General features: G+C 43.8%; 1 protein-coding gene across 2 annotated transcripts in view; it reads left to right on the top strand.

The window, feature by feature from the left end:
• Positions 1-1,744: 1,744 nt before the first annotated feature.
• Positions 1,745-16,575, top strand: part of jazf1a (JAZF zinc finger 1a) — a 24,732-nt gene continuing 9,901 nt past the window's right edge. Inside the window, exons 1-2 of one of the 2 annotated variants that reach the window (XM_077009443.1) lie at positions 1,745-2,095; positions 4,532-4,616. In XM_077009443.1, coding sequence (XP_076865558.1) covers positions 2,015-2,095; positions 4,532-4,616 — 166 coding nt within the window. In that variant the 5' untranslated portion in view covers positions 1,745-2,014. The remainder of the gene's footprint in view (positions 2,096-4,531; positions 4,617-16,575) is intronic. The other variant, XM_077009444.1, reaches the window with a different exon arrangement.

The raw sequence follows: 16,575 nt of genomic DNA, 5'->3' as shown, positions 1-16,575 counted from the left end.
TATTTAACGCTTATATACTTGTCTGGATGTCTTTGATCTCCAGCAGCTGTGAACGTTTGATATAACTAAGCTTCTGCTATAGCCTGGCAACGCCCCTGACCACGTCCTTGACCACGCTCTCAGCGGCTGACCAGGTGCTCTGAACGTAGGGAGCTTAGCGTGGGGGAGTGTGATAGGTTTGTTTCAGTCAAGACCCTGGTGATTCAGAACAACGCAACCCTTCTGTGTCCTGTTCCAGACATTCAGAGGAAGGAGAGAGGGAGTGAGCCAGAGAGAGAGAGAGAGAGAGAGAGAGAGAGAGAGAGAGAGAGAGAGAGAGAGAGAAGGTGAAGACATGGGAAATGGTGACTCACTGTTCTGCTTTAATGTGCTACAAGTTGTTTCCACAGCAACCCCCCAAAACAGGAAGTTGTGATTATGTCATATCAAACTCTGGTCTTGGTCTCCTCCCATGGTTGTGAGCATGAATCACAAACTACTAACTACACAAACGACCCTCCAGAGTGTTCACTGGGAATGTGTAACATCTCCTGTGGACTTCACCTGGACAAAGAGAAGCATTCAAATTCTTCTGTACATACACAGAATTGAGGGAGAGTGAGAAGAAGACTGGGATCAGAACTACATTTATACATCACTGACATAGCATTTCAACATTTAAATTACACAGTTGAATGTGTGTGTGTGTGTGTGTGTGTGAGAGAGAGAGAGAGAGAGAGAGAGAGAATTAGATGGTCAGTGATGCTAACAATTTGCATCTAGCTCTTGCATTTAGCTTTGCATCTGCATCTGATTACACAAACAGTCCAAAATGTGATAGACACTGCTGTACTGTAGGCCTATATTGCTGTGTGTGTGTGTGTGTGTGTGTGTGTGTGTGTGTGTGTGTGTGTGTGTAAGTGAGAGAGTTTGTACATGTATTCAACTGCTACTTTAAGTATGTATAGTTGAATGGTACAATCTGTCTCTCTGTGTAAGTAACTCTAGATACTGCTGCCTTTCTCTTGTGGATGCTTCTAGAAGACCTTTATCATCATTAGTTTAATGGATTGTTAACAGTCAGTGGTGGGTACACAGTCTTGGACATTCCTCTGTGTCTGGGAACATGGGTACACATCAAACAGCTACACCTGTTAAGACTTGATATTCTGTTAGACCTGCAAGTTTGTTAGTCTGTCAGTCTCAGCCCTCCACTCTAAAATGGGACCTGACTAGTCCGGATGTATGGATAGGATTAACGTTAGGGTGACTAGACATCACCTCTTCTGGGTGTATGACCTGTGAACATCTCCTTACCTGGTGGTCTTTGCTGTAACACAAAAATTGTACTGTATATATAACAGTACAATTTTTGTATATATATATTAATATATATAATATATATATATATATTAAACGGTCTAATTACATATATGCTGTTAGCTTTTGGCAAATGTTAGCGGTATCAGACCTGTTCGCTATGCAGATAAAAAGCTACTTTATCACATGGTCAAACACAAAACCAGTGAATGTTCCTTCTCTGTTCTGGACAAGCCACACACTTTTTGCTTTTTTAGCATAATTCTTTTTGAAGTGTTTTATTTAAGACTGTGTGTCTATTTCTACACCTCAATTGAACGTTTTTCGTCTATATTTTCCTCAGACCTAAATATGTTTTTTCTGGTAATGTTTCTTGGACGGGAGAAATATGTTCTCACTCCGTTACTTTTAAGGCAGGAACACAGGCGCGAATTTCCTGAGCAGAGGAAACCCGCACGAGCGTGCCGACCGCTCGCGCTGCGCAGGTGGACGGTCTGCCCGTGTAGCCGCTCGCTCCTCCTCCGTCACGGTCCGCCGCCTCCCATCCCCCTCTCCCGGTAGCCCGTCGCCCATTGCTCCAGCTGCTAACTCTGCCGCTGCTTTTGCTACGAGCCGCCGGCACCTCGCGCTCCCCCGGCCCGCACGGCTCCTGTCTCAACCCGTTTACCCACGTACGACATCATGACGGGTGTTGCCGCTGCGTCTTTTTTTTCCAATGCATGCCGGTTCGGAGGCTGCGGGCTGCACTTCGAATCTCTGGCCGAACTCATCGTTCACATCGAGGACAACCACATCGGTGAGTCCCGCTATGCTTGGCTAGCTCTCTCGCTAGCTGGCTGCGCTCTCGCGACAAGGAAGCTGCGCGTGCTGCTCTACCCGGGCTGCAAGGCGTGGCGCGACGAACCTCGCGCACGAGCAGCACGCTGGATCCCCCCGCTTTACTAGGTTGAGAAACACAGGCTGCCTTTCGTTTCAGCCGACACAGCCCGGCGCACTTGTGAGCGGTTGCTGGAAGGCAGGTCCGGGTGTTACAGCGCCTACTCCCAGGCCTGGACCGTAATTGGCGTTCTCTGCTGAGAGCTTTGTTTAGTCTCGCCTTGTGTATTGGAGATATGTGCCGCCACTGTGCGACACAGCGTGCTACTAACGTGTGTTCCAGCCCCGGAAGAAAGCGTATCTTCAGCGGCGTGTTTTTCAAAAGTTAAACTAAACAAGCAAGGCTTCTTGCTTACATTGGTGAAACGCAGATGCACTGACGTTTGTGTGATGTTTGATGTCTTTTCGGATTGTTGATGCAGCATTGTTACAGGTTTTTTTTTACATAACTAAGATTTTGCAAAAGCGTTTTTAAATTAAGATAACATCACGCCAATAAAATGTGCTGCTGATTTTGTCATGCTGTCACATGGAGTGATGTTTCCTCTGATGTTTCATCTGATGCTTCATGTTTGTTTTTTTCATGTAATCATCACGAAATCATGCGTATGTTTTGTGAGAATTTGTCTGCATGTGTTTTGGTCAAGAAAGCTGTAATATTTCCATAACCAATTTACTTACTGTTTGCATAGTGAATAGTCATGATGGCAAATGCTTCTGATTGGTTGGATCTCCTCAACCCGGGTAGGAGTTTGTTTTACAGAATACTCTCTTCTCTAAATCTAAAGAACCCTGTTCTCTAAATTAAAAGAACCCTGTTCTCTAATTCTAAAGAACCCTGTTGTTTAAATCAAAAGAAAACCAGACTGCTTAGAATATTTCAGTCAAACCATAGGTTGACACTATAGCCATAGCTTGATAGCAACCACTATTGATACTACTGTCACCTCTGACCTCTTCAGTACTTCGTCTGACCTCTTCTGAGGTTATTGATTGGACCTTTAGGGCATGGAAGCTCCATACATAATAATGGATCAATAACACCTTGTGTTATTCCTGGAATTAATAATGCTACTAATGAATCAGTACTACCATGCTGATGTTAATTATGCTATTAATGGATAAATACCACCATGATGATGTTAATAATGGATCAGGATCACCATGATGATGCTAATAATGGATCAATATCACCATGCCAGTGGTAACTGTAATCATGGTAATTGTAGTGCATTGCAGGGCCAGATGAGAGTGGAGTCCTGTTGTTCAGTACAGCAGAAATGAGCTTTGGAGGCTTGACATGGTGATGGATAGCAGCACCGTTAGCAGCATCTGCATGTGGCTTTGGCTAGAATTCTGAAGTTACAAACCTGACATCTCTTAGGCTGCACATATATAGTGAACTTGAACAGGGCACTCAAGAATCCCCCCGAGAACCCCCCCAACACGCTCTCCAGCCCCACCCCTCAACACGCTCTCCAGCCCCACCCCTCAACACACTCTCCAGCCCCACCCCTCAACACACTCTCCAGCCCCACCCCTCAACACACTCTCCAGCCCCCAACACACTCTCCAGCCTCACCCCACCCCCTTCAACACACCTGCAGCCCAGAATGTGGTTTTTGTGGTTCTTTGGGTAATTCAGAGCTGCACTGAGGGACAGACCTGTGCATGCAGCAGCCTGCTGGACCAGTGGACCAGTGCCTTATCTAACATTAACTCACTGCACGATGGAGGTTCAAACAGAGGCACTTTATTTAGCTGGATGTGTTTGAAGCATTTGTAATGACTTTAGTCAGGTCAGGCTAGACTATGTGAGCTGTGTAAATGTTCATATTAGAACAGAGACATTCCAGACTGACTGATGAACTAACCCCGTGAGTGATGAACTAACCCCGTGAGTGATGAACTAACCCCGTGAGTGATGAACTAACCCCGCGAGTGATGAACTAACCCCGCGAGTGATGAATTAACCCCGCGAGTGATGAATTAACCCCGCGAGTGATGAATTAACCCCGCAAGTGATGAACTAACCCCGCGAGTGATGAACTAACCCCGCGAGTGATGAACTAACCCCGCGAGTGATGAATTAACCCCGCGAGTGATGAATTAACCCCGCGAGTGATGAATTAACCCCGCGAGTGATGAATTAACCCCGCGAGTGATGAACTAACCCCGCGAGTGATGAACTAATGCTGTGAGTGACGAACTAACCCCGTGACTGATAGACACTTTCTCTCAGCTCCCTGTTGCTTCTCACCGTCTCATGTCACACACCAGACAGACCTCATTTAATGAACACCACACGGATGTTCTGTTCTGTGCAAAAGAAAATAACTCAAGACCTTCCCTGAAGGTCTGGCCTTCTGATAACGAGGACACGAGTTCTGAGGGATCCCTGCCTGTTCTTCAGCTCCTTCCTTCAATAAAACCAAATTCAGGTACATCAAAGTAATGTCAAAGTAATGACTATCTAGCTTCTCTAGATAGCACAACATCACTTTCTGTGTAGCCAAACATAATGTTATCCTAGCACACTGACTTGGCAGGTTAAGCCACAATGTGAAAAAGTATGCAGTTTAATTTAGACTTAACTGCCAATCACCGCATGCCCCCAATGCTGTTTCACCGTGCACAGTCAGAGTGAAAACGTTCTTACACTTACACAAAGACTGACCTAAACTTTGTTCATTCTTGTCCATTGGATTTGTCATCTGTGAGTCTAGCAAGAGGACATGTACAGACATTTTGTTATATATCAGACAGTCTGGGTCATTTTCACATCTTCTGGCAGTTTTGTGGACATTTCAGTTGAATGTGCAGGTGCTGTCACAGCTGACATGAGCGTGTGCGCTAGCTAAACTCCAGTAGCAATGTTCTGATTAACAACACAGACAAGGACATCCCTCAGCTCATCCTGTCTGAGACCTGGCTGAGGAGATCTGTGTGCTTCAACTCCCCGACTTCACCTCTACTGACAAGGCACGTCCACATCACGAGGAGCAGAATGTGGAACCTGGTGGAACCATAACCAATGCAGAGCATAAATTCATGGACTCTCTTCTCGGACTTCAAGAGAGCTGATCTCACTCAGATACCCAAATACACACCACTTAATGCATGTTCCACTAGGGAAGGTGTCTGGCTGCTGCTACTGCACAGGTTTATAAACATTGCTAGAGGCCTGATGACCTCATTCATCTTCTTCCTACAGGTAGAAGTTTAAATCTGCTATGTGAGTTTATACAACAAACTGCTTGGATCAATACACAGACACTGTGACTGTGTCTTTTTTGTGTTTTTTGTGAGAACATTGGCATTCTTACAGAGGCTTGGATCCAATGTCAAACCCTGGTTCATGGGCAAAAGTTTGCGTTAGTCAGAAGAGGGTCCACCCGTCACCTGGGTGGAAACACCTGCAGGATATCACCATTTAGAAGAAGCCATCGCCTCAGACATGGGGAGTCATCGGGTGGTTGATGAGCATGAACACACACTACTGCAGGTTGAGTTTCCCACTACACACTGCTTCAACACAGATTCACACATCATTCAGAAGACAGCGCCTCCTTCCCCGGCTCCAAGCACGGCTGCACTGAAGATCTGTGAAGATGGTGAAGATGAAGAATTCGGCTAGAGACAGAAGGTAAAGATACTTCCAAGCCCAGATGGTATTTCACCCTCATGTCTGAAGGTCCTAAAACAAATCTTCAACAGATCATTTGAGCTGTGTAAAGTTGACCCTTTAAACTCTCCACAGTAATACCTATCCCCAAAACAGCAACCATCACAGAACTATCTCCAGACCCATTGCCCTGATGCACATAGTCATGACATCCTTTGAGAGACCAGTACTAGCATATCTGAGAGACACACCAACCCACTGCAGGTTAGACATCATGCCAGCAGGTCTGTGAATGATGCCATGAACATGGGACTTCATGTCATTCTTCTACACCTCAAACAACCAATGGGTTTAATGCCAGAATCCTGTTTATGGCCTCCAGCTGTTCAGCACCATCACCCCAGAACTGCTCCACCATAAACTCTCCCAGTTGCTCTGCCACCAAATCAAACTGATTCCCTGCAGCACTTTACCTGGTGTGCAGGACAGACGAATGGAGCTGAAGATGGTAGCTCACCTACGGTAGACTGATCTTCACGCATCTCGCCTTCAGCACGACAAGAGTGCCCAGAGCGGTGGGCAGCCCTAGCCCAGTACCCAAGGTGTAGTTGGGGTTAAGTGCCTTGCTCAAGGGCACCTCAGTCATGGCCTCGTCCCCGGGAATCGAATCCACGACCCTCCGGTCACAAGACCAGTTCCCTACCACAGGACCATGACTGACTGTGGCTCTGTCTGAGTGATTGTGGTTCTGTCTGAGTGAGTTCTGTCTGAGTGATTGTGGTTCTGACTGAGTGAGTTCTGTCTGAGTGATTGTGGTTCTGTCTGAGTTCTGTCTGAGTGATTGTAGTACTGTCAGAGATTGTGGTTCTGTCTGAGTGATTGTGGTTCTATCTGAGTGAGTTTTGTCTTGAGTTATTGTGGTTCTGTTTGAGTGATTGTGGCTCTGTCTGAGCGATTGTAGTGCTGTCTGAGTGAGTTTTGTCTTGAGTTATTGTGGTTCTGTCTGAGTGAGTTCTGTCTGAGTTATTGTGGTTCTGTCTGAGTGAGTTCTGTCTGAGTTATTGTGGTACTGTCTGAGTTATTGTGGTACTGTCTGAGTTATTGTGGTACTGTCTGAGTTATTGTGGTACTGTCTGAGTTATTGTGGTACTGTCTGAGTTATTGTGGTTCTGTCTGAGAGATCGTGGTTCTGTCTGAGTGAGTTCTGTCTGAGTTATTGTGGTTCTGACTGAGTGAGTTCTGTCTGAGTGATTGTGGTTCTGTCTGAGTTCTGTCTGAGTGATTGTAGTACTGTCAGAGATTGTGGTTCTGTCTGAGTGATTGTGGTTCTATCTGAGTGAGTTTTGTCTTGAGTTATTGTGGTTCTGTTTGAGTGATTGTGGCTCTGTCTGAGCGATTGTAGTGCTGTCTGAGTGAGTTTTGTCTTGAGTTATTGTGGTTCTGTCTGAGTGAGTTCTGTCTGAGTTATTGTGGTTCTGTCTGAGTGAGTTCTGTCTTGAGTTATTGTGGTACTGTCTGAGTTATTGTGGTACTGTCTGAGTTATTGTGGTACTGTCTGAGTTATTGTGGTTCTGTCTGAGAGATCGTGGTTCTGTCTGAGTGAGTTCTGTCTGAGTTATTGTGGTTCTGTCTGAGTGAGTTCTGTCTGAGTGATTGTGGTTCTGTTTGAGTGATTGTGGCTCTGTATGAGCGATTGTGGTTCTGTCTGAGTTTTGTCTTGAGTGACTGTGGTTCTGTTTGAGTGATTGTGGCTCTGTCTGAGCGATTGTTGTTCTGTCTGAGTGAGTTCTGTCTGAGGTATTGTGGTTCTGTCTGAGTGATTGTGGTTCTGTCTGAGTAAGTTCTGTCTGAGTGATTGTGGTTCTGTCTGAGTGAGTTCTGTCTGAGTGATTGTGGTTCTGTCTGAGTGAGTTCTGTCCGAGTTATTGTGGTACTGTCTGAGTAATTGTGGTTCTGTCTGAGTGAGTTTTGTCTTGAGTGATTGTGGTTCTGTTTGAGTGATTGTGGCTCTGTCTGAGCAATTGTGGTTCTGTCTGAGTGATTGTGGTTCTGTCTGAGTGAGTTTTGTCTTTAGTTATTGTGGTTCTGTTTGAGTGATTGTGGTTCTGTCTTAGTGAGTTCTGTCTGAGTGATTGTGGTTCTGTCTGAGAGATTGTGGTTCTATCTGAGTGAGTTCTGTCTGAGTTATTGTGGTTCTGTCTGAGTGAGTTTTGTCTTGAGTTATTGTGGTTCTGTTTGAGTGATTGTGGCTCTGTCTGAGCGATTGTGGTTCTGTCTGAGTGAATTGTCTTTAGTTATTGTGGTTCTGTTTGAGTGATTGTGGTTCTGTCTGAGTGATTGTGGTTCTTTCTGAGTGATTGTGGTTCTGTTTGAGTGAGTTCTGTCTGAGTGATTGTGGTTCTGTCTGACTGAGTTCTGTCTGAGTTGTTGTGGTACTGTCTGAGAGATCATGGTTCTGTCTGAGTGATTGTGGTTCTATCTGAGTGAGTTCTGTCTGAGTTATTGTGGTTCTGTCTGAGAGATCGTGGTTCTGTCTGAGAGATCGTGGTTCTGTCTGAGCGATTGTGGTTCTGTCTGAGTGAGTTCTGTCTGAGGTCTTGTGGTTCTGTCTGAGGTATTGTGGTTCTGTCTGAGTGATTGTGGTTCTGTCTGAGTTAGTTCTGTCTGAGTTATTGTGGTACTGTCTGAGTAATTGTGGTTCTGTCTTAGTGAGTTCTGTCTGAGTGATCGTGGTTCTGTCTGAGTGATTGTGGTTCTATCTGAGTGAGTTCTGTCTGAGTTATTGTGGTTCTGTCTGAGTGAGTTTTGTCTTGAGTGATTGTGGTTCTGTTTGAGTGATTGTGGCTCTGCCTGAGCGATTGTGGTTCTGTCTGAGTTTTGTCTTGAATGATTGTGGTTCTGTTTGTGTGATTGTGGTTCTGTTTGAGTGATTGTGGCTCTGTCTGAGCGATTGTGGTTCTGTCTGAGTGAGTTCTGTCAGAGCAATTGTGGTTCTGTCTGAGCGATTGTGGTTCTGTCTGAGCGATTGTGGTTCTGTCTGAGCGATTGTGGTTCTGTCTGAGCGATTGTGGTTCTGTCTGAGAGATTGTGGTTCTGTCTGAGAGATCGTGGTTCTGTCTGAGTGATTGTGGTTCTATCTGAGTGAGTTCTGTCTGAGTGATTGTGGTTCTGTCTGAGTGAGTTTTGTCTTTAGTTATTGTGGTTCTATTTGAGTGATTGTGGTTCTGTCTGAGTGAGTTCTGTCTGAGTGATTGTGGTTCTGTCTGAGTGATTGTGGTTCTGTTTGAGTGAGTTCTGTCTGAGTTGTTGTGGTACTGTCTGAGTGACTGTGGTTCTGTCTGAGTGAGTTTTGTCTTTAGTGATTGTGTTTCTGTTTGAGTGATTGTGGTTCTATCTGAGTGAGTTCTGTCTGAGTGATTGTGGTTCTGTCTGAGTGAGTTTTGTCTTTAGTGATTGTGTTTCTGTTTGAGTGATTGTGGTTCTGTCTGAGTGAGCTCTGTCTGAGTGATTGTGGTTCTGTCTGAGAGATTGTGGTTCTGTCTGAGTGATTGTGCCTCCCTGCTCTCCCTCCCTGTGTCGTCTGCTCTCTCCTCACTGTTCACATGGTTGGCTGTAGGGTTGGCATTGGTGAAACCACAGAGCTGTGCATGGGAATATGTTCCTCCACATCAGTGAAAGTACATTGAAGAGACTCCTTAAGGGCTGTCATTAAGGGCTGTCATTATGGGGTGTCATTATGGGCTGCCATTCAAATGCAAATGTAGCTGAGCCTGTGCATATCATGGTAAATAAAGCTGTCATGTTAAATGGTTGCTTGTATCACCTTTTCAGTGAACTACTGTCTGATGTTTGGGAACCACCGACATTGCCAGGCCCTCTGAGGTGGTGGTGTGTGGAGGTGGTGTGTGATGGTGGTTTGGTGTGGTGATGGTGGTTTGGTGTGGTGATGGTAGTGTGTTGTGGTGATGGTGGTGTGTGTGTGGTGGTGTGTACGTGGTGGTGTCTGGAGATGCAGTGTGTGGTGATGGTGGTGTGTGTGTGTGTGATGGTGTTGGTGATGGTATGTGTGGTGATGGGGTGTGTGTGTGTGTGTGTGATGGTGTTGGTGGTGGTGTGTGTGGTAGGGCAGTCATGGCCTGGTGGTTAGGGAACTGGTCTTGTGACCGGAGGGTCATGGGTTCGATTCCCAGACCTAAGGCCATGACTGAGGTGCCCCAGAGCAAGGCCCTTAACCCACAATTGCTCACTTGTATAAAAATGAGATTTAAAAAATGTAAGTCGCTCTGGATAAGGGCATCTGCCCAATGCCATATATGTAAACACTGCAGTTTTACCGGTTTCACTTTTTTTTTATTGCTGTCCATATACATAGACAATATTGACTTGTAAATAATTAACTAACAATTTGTCGCACGCGACATCATTGCTGTACGTCGGGTTTACATTCAAGCCATTTTTCTTCTGAAGAATTATTTCTGACTTGAATTTAGTGAAGGGAAGTTCTTCTTTTGCAATATTGTAGGCAACGTTAGACTTGATTATCATCTCTGCCTTACCTGATCTGTGTGCTGCTGCCTGCCGGTGAAAGGCAGAGGGGAGCAGTGTTAATTTTGACAGCAATTTTTGATTTAGTTTTAGTCTTAGTCTTTTGACTAAAATGTAATTAAGTTTTGGTCATAAGTTAGTCATTGGAGTTGTTTTTAGTTTTTGTGGACTAATTATCATTAGAATTTAGTTGACTAAAATATAAATGGTCATTATATACACTTGCACAAAATGAAATTTATTAACCAGTTACAGAATATTATCATTTGTATGTGCAATATATACAAAAACAGATTTCCAAACAACTTTATTGACCTGAACTCATAGTTATTGAGCATAACAATAACAATACATTGATGACCAGTAGGTCCGCTCTACCTGAAAAAACATGGAGTTTGTTATGAACAATACATATTAAATTTTATATAAAACAATGTGCCGTAAAAACAGCAATGCCATAGATCGCAGATGTCATTTCATTTGTCGTATTTTTCCCGACGTCGTTGTCCCACATGGTTTACACACCGACTTGTTTTTCTCTACGTCAAAGGAGAAATGTGTCCATATATCGCCGCTCATCTTTCTCCCTGCTGACATTGTCGAGTTAACTTTGAGTTGAATTTCATGAGTGACCAGAGTTCACAGGCTGGCTTGGTCTTACCGGGTTCTGTGCGATGTCAAGAAGTTAGTTCTGATTGGACGGTTACCCGGTTTGTCCTGCCTCTCCGTGTACGCTAAAGTAGTTATGGTTGGATCTGTTCTTAACTTATCCCTACCTTTCTCAAAATAAATCAGGTCTGATTGGATGTCGTCGCTGGCCAATAATTCGTCTCGTTTTTATTCGTTGACGAAAATGTCTATTAATTTAGTCATCATTTTTATCCCTTCGTATAGGCTCTGTTCAAAGCCCCAAATCAGTATGCTGTATGCAGTATGTGACCAAAATGAAAATTTCCAGTACACGAAACATGCCCGGATGACCTACTACTTCCGCAAAATATTCCAGTACGCGGACAGAGCTATCTTCGTGGTGTACTGCATCCCATCATGCAACGCTACGTTCACGTGACCCCGTAGTATGCTTTGCTTTTGTCGCATACTGGAAACTGTACTGCATACTACTACGAGGACCAGTATGCAGTATCCAGTATATACTGAGTCCAGTATGCAGTATCCAGTATGTAGTAAGCTATTTCGAACAGAGCCATAGTTTTTATTTAGTTTTCTTCATGAAAAAAAAGGTTCGTTGACGAAAACTATGACAAAATTTATTCGTCAACGAAAATAACACTGGTCTGTTGTTGAACCACAGGGACCACAGAGACTTTTTCCCGTCGAACAGCTAGTCGCACCGGTGCAACCTCAGATTTTTTTTAGTCGCACCATTGACGAAATTGGTCGCACTCTAGAGCCCTGTGGTGTGTGTGGTTGTGGTGTGTGTAGTTGTGGTGATGGTGTTGGTGGTTTAGTGTGTGTGGTGATGGTGGTGGTGTGTGTGTGGTGGTCTATATTCCTTTCTGCAATAAGGAAGTTACTGATTGCTCATTGTGATTCAGGTCAACAACAGTCCACATTTTGCTCTGAATTCCATAGTTGCCATAGCAATCCATAGTTACCAGAGCAGTCGTAGTTGCTGTGATGTGTGACTGAGATGTGAGGCTGGTGGGAGATGGTGGTGTTCTTCAAACCCACACTCATATTTAGCAATGCTGACATCAAAGACCAGTGGACCAGTTCAGCTGTGTCCCACCTGTCAGTGGGATGAGTTCACCTGAGGACAACAAGCTTCCTCATGCTTTTCAGTCTACAGGACTGAAACACCATGGACACCACTTCTGTCACACTGTAGGAGTGTGTGTGTGTGTGTGTGTGTGTGTGTGTGTGTGTGTGTGTGTGTGTGTGTGTGTGTGTGTGTGTGTGACTTGTCTGACTGTAAGTTCAGTCTTTCTTTGGTGTCAGTGGAGAGGAAGGCTGATGAGATCATGCTGTCTGTGTCTGGCCTGCTGACGTCTGCTCACAGGCGTGTGAGGAGTGGTCCAGACACGTCTCCACATTACGAGGGCAGCTCGCTCCTGGACCGTGCGATCACAGCGGGACATCATAACAAGGGCAGGCAAGTGTTGGCATGGCGATGTTTGACGTGGTGTATTCAGAAGGGCATTGTTCTAGTACACAGGCCCCTGCCTGACAACCACAAGAACAGCGTCACACCCCAACGGCTACGGTTTCACGGCGGGGGGGGTGACAGTGGATGCCACCCTGTCCTAGTCCTGTGTGTGTGTGCTAGTCCTGTGTGTGTGTGCTAGTCCTGTGTGTGTGTGCTAGTCCTGTGTGTGTGTGCTAGTCGTTGCTGTCCAGGGCAATGAAGAACTACAGCAGGTGTGAGACTGGAGCTGAAACAAACCACTACACAATCACACCTGTTCAGCCCGAGTCCCTCCTGAATTCTCCTGAGTTGGTCCACTGCCCGAGTTCTCCCAAGTTCTCCTGAGTTCCTCCACTGTGCATTTAAAAGCTCAAATGTCCTGAGATAACTGAAAATGCTGCACGGCCACAATGGGTTTGTCACCGAGTTTTAGTATCATGATTAACCTGTAACCTAACAGTTAGATTACGTATGATAGTTATGTAATGTTAGTTGTGTTAGATTAGTTATGATAGTTATGTTGTGTTAGTTATGATAGGTCTGTTATGTTAGTTGTGTTAGATTAGTTATATTTGTGTTATGTTGTGTTAGATTATTTATGATAGGTGTGTTGTGATAGATTAGTTATTATAGTTGTGTAATCTTGGTTGTGTTAGATTAATTATTATAGTTTTTATGTTAGTGGTGTTCAGTTATGCTTCAGGTAAATTGAATGCATTATTAAACTATATAATTAGGGAACTAACTAAAGTTGTCAAAACCAGTAAATTCAAACAACTTAAAGGTTATTGTACTGTCATATGGAGACCACCAGAGGGCAGGCTTGCCCAATAATGGATGGTTTATGCTTGTAAGACGACGGCCTGTATGATGTGCTTTATATTAAGTTATCCACGATTTTCCTGAACTTTAACCTTTCCCATGATTCGTAGCTGAATCCGGTTGTTGGTTTCCGGTTGTAGTGTTTACATTATGAGCGAGTCAGAAAGTGGACGTTCGTTGCTGCTTTATTAAAAATACACGGCCAATAATACTAGGTGGCTGCACAGTACGAGCGTTAAAAGAAGTTGTGGTGACTGTGTTTTACCAGTGCCCCACCCCTCAACGCTCTCAGAGTGGGTTGATAACATGAAGCTGTGGCCTGAAGTTAGCGATATTGATATAGTCAATTACTTCGTCTTTCCCGAAGGCGTAGATGGCGAAGAGCTACGGAATTATAAAAGCACAGAGGCATACAACTACCTTTATAGCAACAAAATAGGAAAGGTATTGTATAAAAAACATGGTGATTTCATTTTTTTAAAGCTGAGGTAGAGCCAAGTGAGACCGTGAGCCGAGGTAAACATCAGGCGTGGGTAATGCTGAGGGAGAGTGGAGTAGTGGAGACAGTGGATTACTCGTGCATTGCAGAACGTATGTTGTGAAACATTGAAAAACAATAAATTATATGTATAATATCTCGTTTGTTTGTAGTTTTACTTTTACTATAACTATTTGTAGATCCGTTTGGCTCATGCGAACTATTCGTCTCTTCTTTTGGGGTGGTCTATCGTAACCCAAATACAGCTCCGGGTCAGGATGCAGCTCTGTAGGCTTCTTTTCAACAAAGTGAAACGAGCAAACATATATCCTCTTCGGATGGTATTTCAGTTTTAAAACTGCAAGCCACGCTAGGCTCCTTCCCTTCGGTATGGAATGCAAAGCAAAACGTAGTTACTTGGATATCCCCGCATGATCATGATTGAGCCGCGGACATTTTTCTCCGGTCGCGCTGTCTATGCCAGGTTCACACTACACGACTTTTCAGTCGTCAGGTTTTTGTGCCGTTCGCACTACGTGACTGGTTGTGCTGTAATCGCGAGTCTTTCAGTTGTTGTGGCTTTCACACTACATGACTGATCGGCGACGCGGGCTCACAAAGACTCAGTCGCTGACCGGGCTAGATATTAAACATGCTAGATATCTGCCGGTCGTCTGCGATGAGTCGGCGAGCGTCTTTCAGCAGTTCACACTACAGGACTGAGCGAGCGACGAGTGATCGCCGATTTGCTTCCGACCACAGTTTCTGTCGGCGATCTACAAAAAACAGTCAGCGACTGAAAAACCAGCCTAAGATCGTGTAGTGTGAACCGGGCATAAGCGAGGTCAGTGATCGCAAGCGCGCTGTAAATAAATCGCTGTTTTAATCGGTTTGTAGGAGGTTCTTCCCAGAGTTTTGGTAATATGACATAATTGAATGTCCACTTTCTCTCATCCCGTTAGAAGAACTCGCATTTCGTGCTCCTGTTTCTTTTTGAGCCTGCTTGAATTTTAACTTCGCATTTGGACCATTCAAAAACATTGTGGGACTGTTCAAAAGATATTAATAGATACGTGGACCGTTACATTATATTCTTGTTTGTTTCCTGACGTTTCATCCCAGTCTGTACAGTTTAAGGTAGTTTTTAAGGGTCCCAAGACAACGTGTTGGTCCGATGAACCATGATCACGGCGGGCACTAGCCACATGGTAAAACTAGCGCACATTTCTTGATCACAAGATGTAGGTTAATTGCATTAAAAAATACAGACGATTTAAATTTGAATATCTTTGGACTGGCTTGATCAAATTTGACAATTAAGGCATCTTTTTTGTTATATTGTGCTGCATCTAATAAAATTATTTTAAATGTGATTAAGTAATGTTGAAAAAAATATCCAAGTTACTACAAAAGGAGCCGGACGCGGACAGTGTTTACGAAGCTGCTGGTGTTCAAAGCATATACTTTCCAACAACAACTTCAATTTTTTGAGTTGTTATGGCACCCGACAAGGGAACATGTCGAGCCTGAGCTCATACTTGAAGCACGTAATCGGTATCAAAGCCAGTTTTATTCGTCTCACTAGCAATGTTTTGGTTAGCGATGCTGAAACGCTAGCGAGACCGGAACTAAGAAACCGGGGAACGGAAATAGTGAGACGTCATGGCAACCCCCATTGGGATTCCAGGAAAAAGGTGGATAGGGCGGCTGATGAAGAACCTCTGACCAAGATGTCCTGTTTCCCTGGAAACTTTGCACTTCAATACAATTTTTTAATCTCTCATCTCTCTCTCTCTCTCTCGATCTTCAATTTGATCATTTTAAATCATATATTTATAATCTACAGGTTATAAACTATCAAAAAGTTTGATTCGTCAATCTCAGATATGGAAGAAGTTTTTTCTTTATTAGATTGGTGTGCAGTAAATTGGTATGCAGTAACAGGGTTGCGACTTACAGGGTTGCAAATTTAGGCTAAGTTGTGGTCTACCCCAGGAACAGATGCTCACTGTAAAATTTAGCTATGTATACAAGATCAAGGACAAATATGGTTATATAAGTATATAAAGTAAATTTTGACTCTACTCAATATTAGTCTTACAATATGAGGAACAGGGTTGCATTCACTGAGTGACACACACAACTTGGACAAACATATTTGGAAAAAAACCTTGAAAATTGTTAGAGCACTTACCATTTTTCTTGCCATGTGGGCAGGAAATGTCCTTGTGATGCAAATTCCTTTGTGCTAGTACACAAATATTTTTAACCCTTTCTCTGCCAGATAAAATTCCTTATGGTAACAGGGTTGCGCGCATGTTGTGGGACACAACTTAATAGTGTAAAAACTGTGACATGCAATACAATGTAGACCAAATAAGTTGTGTTCATAAGTAAAGGAGATGCATTTCAACAATATACACGAGGAAGTAATTTATTTAGAGCTTATTTTAATTGTTAAATTTGGCAAAGGAGTTGGTCACCCAATGTGTGGGACAAGAGAAAATGGCCATTTTTTGAGGTGGTTCAAAGGTATTCGGTCTTTTGAATAATATCTAAGGCGCTTATTTTTCCACCAAATTTTACAGTTTGTCTTATAACAAGTACAATGTTTAAAAAAATAGTCATTTAGATATTTTGGATATGTACATTTGAAATTTAAGTGGAACAGGAAATATATATATGTATATGTATTAGTGGTGGGCCTTAACGGCATTAACGGCGTTCGTTAATTTGATATTCTTATCGGGCGATATAGAAATTATCGCGTTAATCTATTCTTAA

Source organism: Brachyhypopomus gauderio, chromosome 6 (genome assembly GCF_052324685.1).
Source record: "Brachyhypopomus gauderio isolate BG-103 chromosome 6, BGAUD_0.2, whole genome shotgun sequence".
Lineage (NCBI taxonomy): Eukaryota > Metazoa > Chordata > Actinopteri > Gymnotiformes > Hypopomidae > Brachyhypopomus > Brachyhypopomus gauderio.
This window is presented reverse-complemented; position numbering and strand designations above follow the sequence as displayed.